The 13006-nt window shown below is 41.9% G+C and overlaps 1 protein-coding gene across 2 annotated transcripts in view; it reads right to left on the reverse strand.

The window, feature by feature from the left end:
- Nucleotides 1-7853, reverse strand: part of PGM5 (phosphoglucomutase 5) — a 69207-nt gene extending 61354 nt beyond the window's left edge. The window contains exons 1-2 of one of the 2 annotated variants that reach the window (XM_072922376.1): nt 7472-7853; nt 897-1059 (exon numbers count right to left, since the gene is read on the reverse strand). In XM_072922376.1, the coding sequence (XP_072778477.1) occupies nt 897-1059; nt 7472-7732 (424 nt within the window). In that variant the 5' untranslated portion in view covers nt 7733-7853. The remainder of the gene's footprint in view (nt 1-896; nt 1060-7471) is intronic. The other variant, XM_032744124.3, reaches the window with a different exon arrangement.
- Between the last annotated feature and the right edge of the window lie 5153 nt (nt 7854-13006).

A 13006-nucleotide genomic window follows, 5' to 3' on the forward strand; every position in this document is an offset into this window, starting at 1 on the left:
TCATCCTGGCTGTACTACTGTCGTTCTTCTGCTAGGCAATCATATTTAACTATCCTTCCCAACACCTAGGAGCTTGTTGCTGCGCTTAAACACTGTCAGATTCAAACACCTTGCCTAATACTTAACCCACATTTTCTCAGCTGGAACTTAAACCAACTACTTTTCATTATGGCCCTATTGATTAACGTAAATAATTAAACCTTGTGACCTGTTTTTGAGGGGTGTTTCCTACATTAAGCTTAATAGCTTTTTTTAATTCTCTTTAAAAAGGCAAAGCACACTAGAAAGACCACATCACCATTACTCATTTATCAAGCAGATATTAGATGCATGTGGTGTTTTAAAGTTCATAGCATGCTAGTTCATCTAATGGTTTAGCTCTGGTATATGTGCGCTGTGACCCTGGCTTTCTTACTGGTTGAAATGACACAGTCCCTGTAATCCCTCTAGGATTCAAGCCTATTCTGTTCATACAATCACACTCATTTGAGCATGCACATTTTTCAATTACGCAAGAGAAGGGAGAAAGCACCCCCATTGCAAGTTCTCCCATCTTCAAAATGGGGAAGGAAACATTTTATAAGCACTTTTAGTTCATTTTTTTCAGATGGAAAGCACTCTACATGTGTGAGGTATACAAGGTGTCAGCAACTTCACATAGTGTTATATAGGTGTACACACATCTGTAATATAAACCATACAGAACATATAACATAATAGGTAAGTTAGAACCTATAACAACATGTTAGTTGTCAATTTTGGAAAACAAGACTTTAGCTATATGCAAAAATTCCCTTATTCAATAGTGGAATTGCGCTGGTAAAAGGGTACAACTCGCTACCTGGGTAAGTTACTGCAATGTTGTAGTGTCTTTAAAAAAAAAAAAAAAAGCATACCTCCATTGGCAACTTCAAACTTTACACCAAATTCTCCTCCAGGTCCTCCGGGACTGTGGCTAGCTGTTAGGATAATTCCACCAGCGGCTTTGATCTTTCGGATGATACATGAAACAGCAGGTGTGGATAAGATCCCATTCTGTCCAATAACCAATCTGCCAATCTACATGGAAAAAACAAGCCAAAGTACTCTGAAGAGTACTACATTTTTGAAAATTAGTATATAAGCACACAATAGGCATATATGTGCAGGATAGAAATGGTAAAGTCTTGGTAAAGAACATACTCTTTTGCAGAGAAATACCTATGTGTTGGTTGCATGCTAACCTGGAGCACTGACAAAAAATACTGTAACCTGGCACAGGTTTTTAATCCCAGTGGCCTGGATGTAACAGTAAAGCAAGAGCACAGTGGTGATGAGGACTTGCAAAGCTCCCAAGCATAACACTAGGCTACCATCCTGCTACCAAAACTTGCCAGGTTACCCCACAAATGAGCAAATCCTCTCAGATAGGATAGTTTAGGGCTGACTTGGTGGATGCATTTGCAGGGCTGGGGCTTTAACAGAAAAAGAATAGAAAGAAAATTGCCTTTCACAGAGCAGCCATTCAGTGTAATCACAAGTATCACTCTGCATTAGAACCTGCAGTCTCTTGTAGTTACTTCTATCACCAAGACAGCCTTGGATGTCCTACCCCACAGGAAGCACAGCTCCTCCTTCAGCTATCAATGATTCCTTGGTTATTTCAAATGAACAGAGTGTGTTTCCCAGGGCACAGCTGAGCAGGGGAAGTTCCCACCATTCTTAAAATAAAAACCCTTTCAGGCGGTGTTATTAAACACTGACTCAATGTGCTTGGTATTATGTGCAGTTCCACTGCAAGGTTCCAATTTCAAAACCATGCCTTCATCCCCTACGCAGATACTACAGTTTCAGTTTAACATAAATAATCAAGGAGCCAACAAGAAATGTATTTATGAAGAAATGCAAGAGAGTTCCAGTTTCTGGGGAATGCAAAAGGAAGACGCAAAAAAACAATGGGAGAAGGGGAGGTTAAATGTTACAGATTAGAACTGAGGCAGCTGCATATGGAGCTTGAAAGGATATTGCCAAAATCTGGAATTTCTTAATAACATCAAAAATTTAAAAAAATCAAATAAACCCCCATCACCACCAGCACTACTGAGCAGTAGCTTGGGAAGGGGCCGGGCTGTTAGGGGAGGCAGAGGGAAAGGCAGGACACTGAATCCCTCCCACTCCCCATCTGAAAGCAGTCTAGGAATTGAACTTCAGACTTCATTCTCTATTTTGAAGGAGATTTGATAGCTCCACAGTCTGTTCGGCAAAGCAACAGCACAGGAGGTGTCACTACCTGTCCATAAAGAGCTGTTCCTTCATATAAAGATGACCTTCTTCTGGGCACTCTCAAGAGTAACACTGATGGTTACTTAAAAGTGTGGATTCAAATAATTTCAGAAGAGCAAAAGATTAGGAGATTATTATTTTAGCTGGTTTTGTAAACTATTTTAATTTCAAAAATTATGATTACAGAGAAATTATCAGCTTCTACTATAAATTACTTTTTTGATAATTCTCATCAATCCCAAACTATGTTCAGCCATTTCTCTTTCAGTAAGAATCACACAATCTGCTTCTGAATTTTAAAAAATGTGCAAAAAATGCACTCTTCTGAGATTTCTACCTCAAGCTCTGATGAAAGAATAATTGTCTACCTGCTTCTCTTTTCAGAGTTTTTGCAGATAATTCTGAAGCCTACAGAATGTTGCTAGAAAACAGGAGAGCTAATAAGCTAAGAAACAAATATAATATTACATGAAAAGAAAAATATTATTTATAAAAACCTGAAATTGTTTGTTTTGAATATTGCCCTTCTCTTTTTTTAAACTATGAAGCATGTAGAAAGCTAGAGCAATGACTCAATCTTCCAAATACAGCTGTCAGAAATGGGTGCCAGCTTTTAAAACAGTATTGTGTATGAGTAAACAAAAGGAATATGACAGCAATAACATTTTACAAAATTCTTGAAAACGCTCTGAATCTATCTGGAGGTACTCAAGTAGAAACATATTTACACTTGCATGCAGGCTTATCACAAGCATGGTTTTGGTATTTCTAAATCTAAAGTAGTGATTTCAAGTTTTTGTCCTCATGCGCGTCACTATTTTTAAAATTTAGTAGAATACTTAAATTATTCAAAATGCACAAATTACCTAGGACTATCTCTTTGACATATTTCATTTCTTTCTATGCAGATGTCACACAAACATTTTTTCTTGGTGCCAGATATTAATATAAATCTGAGTAATTTGATTTGCCTTAAGCACTTGTCATGAGGCTACTATTTCTGTACTACTTTGCAATATTATTTATTATGCTAATTTCTGTACATAGAAATATTGACTATTTAGTATTCTAAATTAAGAATCATGCAAATCAAATTACTTAAATAATGCAATAGCATTTTATTTGCAGGGACTGCTACTAAGTTTCACCTTTTATTAAGGCCATCAGAGACTCTACAAAACTCCCTGAGGACATTTCAGACCTTAGAGGCATAAATGTGCTATCCATCTTCCTTTGCTGTTTTGATTTTTCAGGAATGCACAAGGTCTCCTTCTCTTCTCAGAATCTCTTCATTTTGAATCAGATGCTAAACTAGCATTTTATAATTTCTTTAATTTAATTAATACCTGTTTTTACAGACTTCTCTCAATCTGAGCTACAATAGTAACCAAACTGTACCCACATACTGGGTCACAATTAAAAGTTCCAGTAATATCCTTCTGAAAATCTTGGACAATTTCATAGCATGGAAAGATTATCTCTGGAATTCAAAAACTTGCATGGCTACAAGATCACAGGCATGTAATATCTCTTCTAACAGTGTCCCTATGCCACATTCTATTTTGCCCCTGTACTTTAAGTAACAACAGCAGAAACAAAGATCCTCAGCAAATAGTTGCAGCTGAAAGAATAAAGTACCATAACAAGTACTTTACAAGAACACTTTTTATGCAGTATTACCACTTGCAGCTGTGCCTTTTCAGACTATTCAGCTGATTACCATAGAGTCACTTAATGCTTTTTAAAATTATTTTTCCCAGTAATTTCTCATATGCCTCAGTCGATTATACTTGAAAGAACATGAAGCAAGCACATTGCATCCTGAACAACTTGGGGCTGTGCCTTCCTGTATTTCACTATAGTATCCTCAAGATGACTGAACACCACACTCAGTGGAGAAGCAAATAAGTATCACAAAGACCTAGGGAGGGAGGGAAGATTCGCATGAAAGGCCATGGAAAATAAAACCAACATAAAATTCCATAGAACACAACCAGAAAAATCAACTCTCTGCCATCTCAAACTTCTACAGCATTCTAGTAATACTCTGCAGTCTCTCTAGCGCATTGTCATAACTTTCCACATTCAGTGTAACAGCACAGCCTTCTGATCAGCTACTGAGACTCATAAATAACAGCTTCTCATTTAAATGTATCCTAAACTTTCCATCAAAAATGAGACACCCCATCCAGTTGGTGGGGTCTAATGGAATATTTCCATCTATACATAGAGGAATTGTATTGCAACTACTGGAGCCTTCTACCTCAGTTCTTCCAGACATTAAGGTAGATAGACACTACTACTGGCATGACACAGGTGGAAAGGGAAATAGACCCTCGAAAACTTTCCTCCCACCTCCACTTTGTCAAACTGCTTCTTGCAACCCAGAATGGCACAGGACCTCTGTCTGGCCTTCCTCTCACTCCCTCACCTTCCCAGGACATGCAGTCCTTTACCCAAATGTGTTTGCTACCATCCCAGCTGTGTGCCCACTGAAGGGTAACCCTGGTCACCCTTGGCTCTGAACAGGAGTTGGTGGCACATGTGCTGCTGGCAGCTGCAGAGTACGGGCCAGCCTGTAGCTGCTGCCACCATGGGAGGGCTGTGCAAGCTGCAGCTGTGGTGCATGTACCTGCAGCCCAGAGCTGCAGTGCATGAGCCAGCAGCGCTGAGGATGAGTAGAAGGGAGGCCAAGCATTGGCAGCTGACTGAGCGGGGGACCTCATCTCATTCCTTGTACTGGAGCCTATGCCAGCCGTGCTAGGCTGTTTAGCACAGGGGGAATGTGGGATGAGTCACCAAGTTAGAACAAGAGGAACCTAGCAACTCTAAAGGGCAATCCATTTACAGATGATAATAGAAAATCACTTTTATTTTTGTACTCAGCCAGCACAACTAGCCCTGGCTCTCAGTATGTGTCTTCCAGCAAGGAGATTAAAGTTCAGTTTATCAGCACTGCTGGCACCCAGGGCAGCTGAACATTTTCAATGCACATTTCAAGTCTTCCCCACATTTCATCCAATCCAGCCTACATCAGTTCACTTCTTTCCCTTGATACCAGCTATATGCTTTCTCATGATATTAACCTCATCCAAAGTGACAGATCTTTGCTGTCATGAGTCTTCTCCTTTCCCCCTATTTATACAGCACAGCACCAAACAATGCTATCAAGAAGATTTAGATATTTTCCCAGCAGGTGCATTTCAATAGCCAAAAAATAAAACATACAGCTAGTACTAATGAAGTACATGTGAAACATGCATTTACATTGTGCTTGAGAGTAACAGAGTGAAAATGACCGGGATGAAGATGTTAGAGAGGGAACAGAGCGTTAGAACATGGAAGTGAGGAGCCCTTTCAATAACTCCCTGCCTGCTGGGCTGCTGTATTTCTGAGGACTGTGTCGTTAGCAAGAGAATCATATATTAACTCAGATATTTGTGAGAACTGTGAGCAGAAGCGTTTGGGGTTTGGCTTCAGAAAGCACTAGGGAGAAACTGTTTCTAAGAAATTTGCAGTAACTTAAGAAAGGGTTGCTGCATTATTATTACAGCAAGGTTTCAGAATTATCTCCAACTGGAAATCTCCTGAGGTCAGAAAGATATTCTAGCAAGATTGGGAATGTGACAGAAGCAGTAGCAGGGAGGCAGGCTGGCAGGAAAAATAGTCAGTGTAACTTGGATGAGAAGCCCCTGCTATTCTAAATCCTGAATTTCTTCAGCACCTCAGTTCTTGTGGCCACCCTGCACTGAAACTCATTCCTGTAGCTCCTACCAGCATGCAAGGATCTGCAGGGAAGGTCTTGCTGCTGAGCTCTTGCTTTAGCTGCAAGAGCTGCACTTGCAAGCTGTAAGCTGCTGCACTTTACCCCACCTGGTCAATAGGTGCAGTTCCATCAATGAGACTGCCTCCACTGAGCTACAAGGGCAATGGGGCTAGGGAGCAGCACTCCTCCATGTCTTGTCCCAACTCCCCACACACCAGTCCACTTCCTCTGCCCTACACTCACTCCCTGCATGCTCCCGTCCCTGACACTGCAGATGGAACTAGTCTCACCACTGTCCCCCACAGAGCTTTCTCACACCCTGGACCATGCAAACCCTGGCCTCTAACAAGTCCCTATATGAACAGTGATTTTGCACTAGTTAGACAGTATCTGAAATCTTAAGGCATCACTCAGCATCTGCTTGATATTATCAGCATGTTGAAAATGTGCTTTAGAAGTAAATTTAAAATATTCATTATTCATACAAGACTGGTTGGTCTTGTACATGACAGCAAATCAGCAGGGAAAATCAAACACATATGGAGACTAATTTCAAAATTGAAAGATTTTTGGAAAGGAATGCCTTTAAAGTACTGAGCTTTTGGATTAAAAAATTCCCTATTAAAGAAACCCTGTAGAATTATATCACTCTTTTTGCCAAACCTAGAGGATCAGCAGGCACCATAACAAGAGACAGCAGTTTCCATTCTGCTTTGAAGTGGGGAACTTCAAGCCTACATTATGTGGTGTTTCCAGCTTTCCGTACATACACATCCACACGTGAATATGCAGTATCTAGCAGAAGACATAAGTTCTCTTCCTCAGTTCTTTTCTACTTTCAAAATTGCACAAAAATAATTTGTATCGCGTCTGACCAGAGGTTTCTGCCACTGCTGTCCTGCATTTTATAATTTGCTAGTAAGTGACCAATAAAAAAGAAATATTATTTTCCTAAGGTTGTGGGTAAAATGCTGAATTCCTCTTCCTTAAACAGTACCATTTTCCTCGAATTATTTTTAAAATCTCCTGAGCAGCTTGTCTGATACCTTTGTTTCCCGCTTGCTTAGTTTTAACTCTGCTACATTTTTCCCTGCAGAGTTAGGAAAAATGTTTCCTATGCTCCCATGCTTTCCTTCTTCTAAAATAAGGCGTGCAACAGAGGTTGCCACCACCCCGATGGAGCCACCACCTCTCCAAGGCACAGCGGCACAGCCCAGGGACGCTCGAACGGGGAGGCGCGGGGCTGGCCGGGGAACCTGAGGCGCGCAGCGCTGGAATAGAGCCGCGCGGAATGCAGCCGCAGGGGCTCCTCGGGGTTTATCCGTGCCTGGAGCGCCGTCCGGGCGGTGACATTGGAAGGTTCTGCCCCGCAGAGCCGCCACTGCCGCGGGGCAGGGCGCGGTACGGTGCGGGGACGCGGGGAAGGGAGAGGGGACAGCTTACCCCGTTGGCCGCGGCCATCTGCACGACGATCTCGATGGCCGTCTTGCTGAAGTACCTGCCGTCGCTGCCCACCACCATGGTGCAGCCCTGCCGGTCGCGGAGGTCGACGGAGGAGAGGAGGCTCTGCACGAAGTTGGGCAGGTAGTTGCGCTGGCTCTCGAAGAGCGCCGTGGGCCGGCGCAGGCCGCCGCCGCCCGTGGGGCGCTGGTCCTCGTAGGGCGCGGTCTGCACGGTGAGCACGGGGATGGGGGTGCGCTCCATGGCGGCTGCCGCCCGCCGGCTGCGGCTCCGCTGGCCCGGCGCAGGCTGCGAGCCGGCGGAGCGGAGCCCTGAGGCGGTGCCCGGGCCGGCTCGGCCCCGGCGCGGCGGGAGCCGGGGCGGGCGCGGGCCGCGCGCCGCCCCTTCCCCGCCCGGCCCGCCGCGGCCCCGCCGGCGCCTCGCCGCCCGGCACGGCGCCCGGGGCTCGCCGGCTCTCTGCCATCAGCATGCGGCGGCCCCGGCCAAAAATAACCCTGGAAAGCGAAGCCGAGAGCCGCGGGCTCCTGCCAGGGACGTAACTGGAGGCAGCGAGGAGCGGGCGGGCCAGCGCTGCACACTTGCTCGGGGGGATCACGGTCTGTCAGCGCCGGGGCGCCCCCGCCGACCCCGCCGGGCCGGGACCGAGCACCCCGGGGCGGCGACAGCGCCCTACAGCCGAGGGCAGCGCCCGCACGGAGCGGGGAATCCCTCCCGGCTGGGATGAGACCGCGCAACGGCCCTGTCCCAGGCGAGGAAACGGGAGAGCAGGCAATTACAGAAGGAGCAGAGCAAATCGAACTTTTTTTCTTTTCTTTCCTTTCCTTTTCTTACTGTATTGCTCAAAAGCAAAGTTTTTGTATAGTAAGTCAACTTAAAGAGGGGCTTGCTTTACTGACCGTGCTGGTTTTTCTCTCCAGGCTCACTCTCTGTAAGGCTAACCATGAAGGAGCCTTTCCCTATGGTAAACCTGGGCATTTCATACAGATGTATGGTAAAGCTTAGTTCATTGACATGGGTTCATTCTGCTTAAATGAAATGCAGAGGTGGTGGAACTAGCAACTGCGAAGATGCTTGACATTTCCCAGTATAAAGACTGTGTTTATAGATGCCTGTGACTGTCAAACATCAGCTGAAATTTTCCATCCAAATGCTCTTTTCACACTGGGCCCACACAGCATTTTTTTCTGCCAGGACAAGTAGGAAAGTTGGGAAAAATAGTCATGTAACTTTGATGTTATTCTTACGCTTAGGAAATCCCTGCAGAACTGCATCTGACCAGGCAAAAATAGTTTTGTAAGGCATTTTTCTCTGTGAAGGAGTCTGCTCATACACCACTCAGAAGCCCAGTGTAGTGTTATGGTTCAACAAAGCAACGTGTTTGCTGCAATGACAGGAGGTGGCCAGGCAAACATGGGGTAAAATGCTTTTGTCTTCTACAGAGGCTGAGAGCTCATTCAGTAGTTCATTAAGAGACAGTGAGAGTGACCTGCTGAATGGTAACCAGGGGAGCTCAGTCATGGTTTTGAACCCTATTTCTGCAGGCTTTTTAGTGGTTCATGTTTAAGACTGTTTAAGACATAATTTTCTACCCATACATTTCTGTGGCTGCCATCACAGTAAAACATTGCTACAGTAGGCAGTGCCCAACAGTTTAGTTTAAACAAAGTAATCCATGTAATCAGATGCAAGAATTCTAGCTCTTTTGGCAGAATATCTGGGCCATATACTGCAGCAGAGGGCCAGAGCACATGCAGGAGAACAGTAATCTCATTTCTTTTGTTAGACCTCCTAGCCTGTAGTCATGATTGTGGCTTCCTATAGCGATTCAGAATGCATTTTAAACAGCAAAAGGGAAAAAAATCTGCCCTGTGGAAATGCCAATTCTCATATCCCGAATATAAGCAAAGCACCATTTAAATGAGGTAGCTGTATCTTAAATAATTTTGGGCACTGCCAGCAATGAAACCCTGACATTGCGTTAGTGTGCATTACTTAAAACTGAAATAAAATCAGACAGCTGGTATCTACCAGAGCAAGTACCCAACAAGAAAACAGCAACAAAGATGGAAAGCATTAGAAAGAACAGATAAGATCCCAATAAAGGAAAACTCATGACCAAAGTAAGAAGAAATGTGATAGCCTTTGAAATAAAGAATTGACTGTGTTTTTCACATGGGTAGAGGAAATGTGTTTTTCCAATGTATGTGGAAAAAAAACATATCAGTTTGAGTAAATTTTAAAAACTCTACAAACACTGACATTCTCAGAATGTCTCTTTTAAGAGGGACAATCAATGACAATTTTCCAGAATTGCTTGTCTCCACCTTTGCCATTTATGTGTAGTAATGAAAAAGTGTATTTTACAGTCTTTTCAAGCATTGCCTTGACAAAGGCATTACCAGAAATGTAATCCAAAAGTTTTTGTAACTTCTCTTTTATTATGATTCTTGTAATACTTTAAAAAACTGTGTTGTAAAGTCATGCTATTTCAGGGGGACCTCAGGTTTTGTTTTAAAAAATAAAATTCCAGCCTTCACAGGAGAAGTGCAAAGGATGAGGAGGTTAATGCAGAGAGCCTGAACATCGTAGTACAAAAGCTGAAGAAACAGAACAATTTTTTTTTTTTTTTTTTTTTTTTACTTTTTATAGTTCAGTTCTTCAGTTTTCCAGCACCCAGATTAGCATTATGTTGATACGTTTATCCATTTCTGGATAATTTCTGTTTTATAGCAACACAGTCCTGTTGTTGGCAGATGTCATTGAGGAGTTGAGATCTCTGTAAATGGTCAATACTGCAGTGCATTAACTGATTACTGCTGTAAATCTTCAGCAAATGAATAATTACCAATTTGGGGTGATATCAAAAGTCTGGAATGTCTTCATGGGAAACAACAGCTAAATGTATTCTTAGTATTACCAAACTGTGTTGTGAGTGAGTTTTTTAAAGGTTGTTAAAATAAAAACAGGCTTAATGGAGTGACGGGACTGACAGATAAATTTGTTCAGTTTCCAAATAAAACAATTAGCTTTCTGAATGCCAATTCTAGAAACTTGGTTTGACATATGCAATCTCGTTCCAGAACATTTTCAGCCCCTACTTGGGTCCTTAAAGCTTTTAAATTCCTGAGCCTTAAAATGTTTACCATAACTAATTTGCCTTGTGACAACATGGCAGTGTTAATTCCTTTAAAAGCTGTATTTTATTGTACTAGTGCCTTTGTCCTTTAGGTCCAGTTTTTTCATGCACTCAGCTGGGAATTGTGTTGTTACCTATGTGGACTTGAAACAAAGAAGTTTGTCCCATTGCAACAGAAGCCCTTTATAGCCGCACAATTTTTCTAATTCAGTTGACCTGGTGATTTGAAGTGTCCCCTCTGCAAGATGGCAGAAAATGCTAATGGATTTTCTTGAAGGTAGATTATGGAAGCCCAGCCCAGTTCTGATTTGATGCCAGTGTACAGGAAATTGCCATGGACACGACACTTCCTTTCTGTTAAGGAAAAATATTTTGTATCAGCTTGCAAATACTGCAGGGGAATTGAACAAGTGCCATTAACTAAGCAAGTTTTGCCTTTTAAGTTCACAATTCATCACTAGTAGAATACCTGAGTTTTAGATGGAAACACATTTTTACAGTTGTTTCATGCAATATGTGTTCCAAATAGAAATATGGATACTCAAAATTAATTCAGCCATTCCCCATGGTGCCATGTTTTGAAGTTCAAATTCTCATCCTCCACTGAGCTGTGCTCTTATAGTGCAGTTATCATATGAGGAATAGCATGCACTTACTGTAAGTTGTTAACTTGAGCTACTGAAACAAAAAATCTAAAAATACAGTGTCAGTTTATTTAAACCACTCCAAAAATTGCACTTCAATTAATATATTGTTTTCTTTTTATAAATAAAATTATATTTTTTTATTTGCATTATTATGTAATAAGGACAAAACCACTTTTAAACACAGTGCTTCCAAATGGGGCATTTTCTACTTTTTCCCTATACTTGCAATTATTTTGTTTCAAAACATAAATTACTTAGGAGTTAAAAGAAATTAAAAGAGAAAATAAAATTGAAAGATTGGTGGATATGTGGACTGACTTTATCTGTCTTGCCTTTCAGTTCACAAATTAAAGCTTTTCCATGTGAGCATTTCTATTATGTTAGAAAAGGCAGAGAAAATGTATTTTATATTTTATAGGAAAATTAGTTCCCTTGTGGCAGAGTTTATTGAGAAGTAATATTTATGAACTTGTGGATATCCATCAAGTTCTTTTCCGGAAATTTTACTTAATCCCCAGAAAGTCTATATTTCACTACAGCTGCAAGTCTGTAATTACTGTGAAACAGGGTGATTGTTTTAAGGAACATTTTCACACAAACTTACATGCAAATTGATTAACAAAGTCCAAACAGGAAAAATTCCCTGAAAACATATTTCTCATAGCTGATAACTGATTTACTGCTATGCCAGCAACTTGTGATGTTGTGTAAGTCAGGTCTGACTTATAAAATTGCTTGTTACTATCCATCTAATCAGGAGAAACAGGAAGGAAGAAAAGGATTGAGAGAAGGAACCAGGACAATCATCAACCATTAACCTAACGAAGAAAGTAACTCTTATAAAAGGAACACTCTCCAAAAAGTCCAAAGGATGCAGAAAGTTTCGTCAAATAGTTTTGCCCATTCTCAAGTGAGGGATACTCTCTTTCTAACTGAAAATAGGTTAGGTAATCTTACTTTATGTAAAATTAAGTGTGCAGTCACCACAATCTTGCTAGACTGTGTGACGGAGATAGATATGTTTTGTTTAACAAGCTGTTTGTACTGCCAAGTAAGTGCTGTGTTGTCAAGGCCTGATTTAGCAGGAACTTATTTCATAGACACTGTGGAAGCCTTACGCTTCCATTTATGGCTATTTACCAATTATGTCACCGGTTAAAAGTGGAAAATTTATCCATATGATTGTCATTCCAGCACGTGATATGCAAATAATAAAACACACCTTTGAAACTGTTCCTACTGCTGCAAACCTGCCGATTCCCAGTCTGATTTTCAGAGGTGCAAGAAACAGCTACTGCCACTGCATCCAATCAGAGTGACATACGACAAGACCCTCCAGGCTGTAACCCTCAGATGGCACAATGTTCTACAATGTTCTACATCTTACAGATACTGCCAAACAAATGGCCTCTTTCACATCATCACCCACTTGAACACTGTGGGTTCCCGGCAAAAAAATTACTTCAGGGTCTAAAGTCCTCTCCTTACGAGTAAGCATGTTCTCTGTGTATCTCTGTCCTTCAAGTAGTGGAATTACTGAGTAAAATGAAAACCTCAGCTGAGTCACAATGGTTTGATGCTGGATGCTGGGCAGCAGTAACACAGAAATGGGACATGCATTCTCACAGTTATCCTGCCTATCTATCTCCGAGCCCAGGGATGCTAGCTAGTAAAGGCTGCAGAAATACTGCTGGTTTTTCTTGCTGAACTAATAGATTAGCACATGGAAGAGAA

Source organism: Taeniopygia guttata, chromosome Z (genome assembly GCF_048771995.1).
Source record: "Taeniopygia guttata chromosome Z, bTaeGut7.mat, whole genome shotgun sequence".
NCBI lineage: Eukaryota > Metazoa > Chordata > Aves > Passeriformes > Estrildidae > Taeniopygia > Taeniopygia guttata.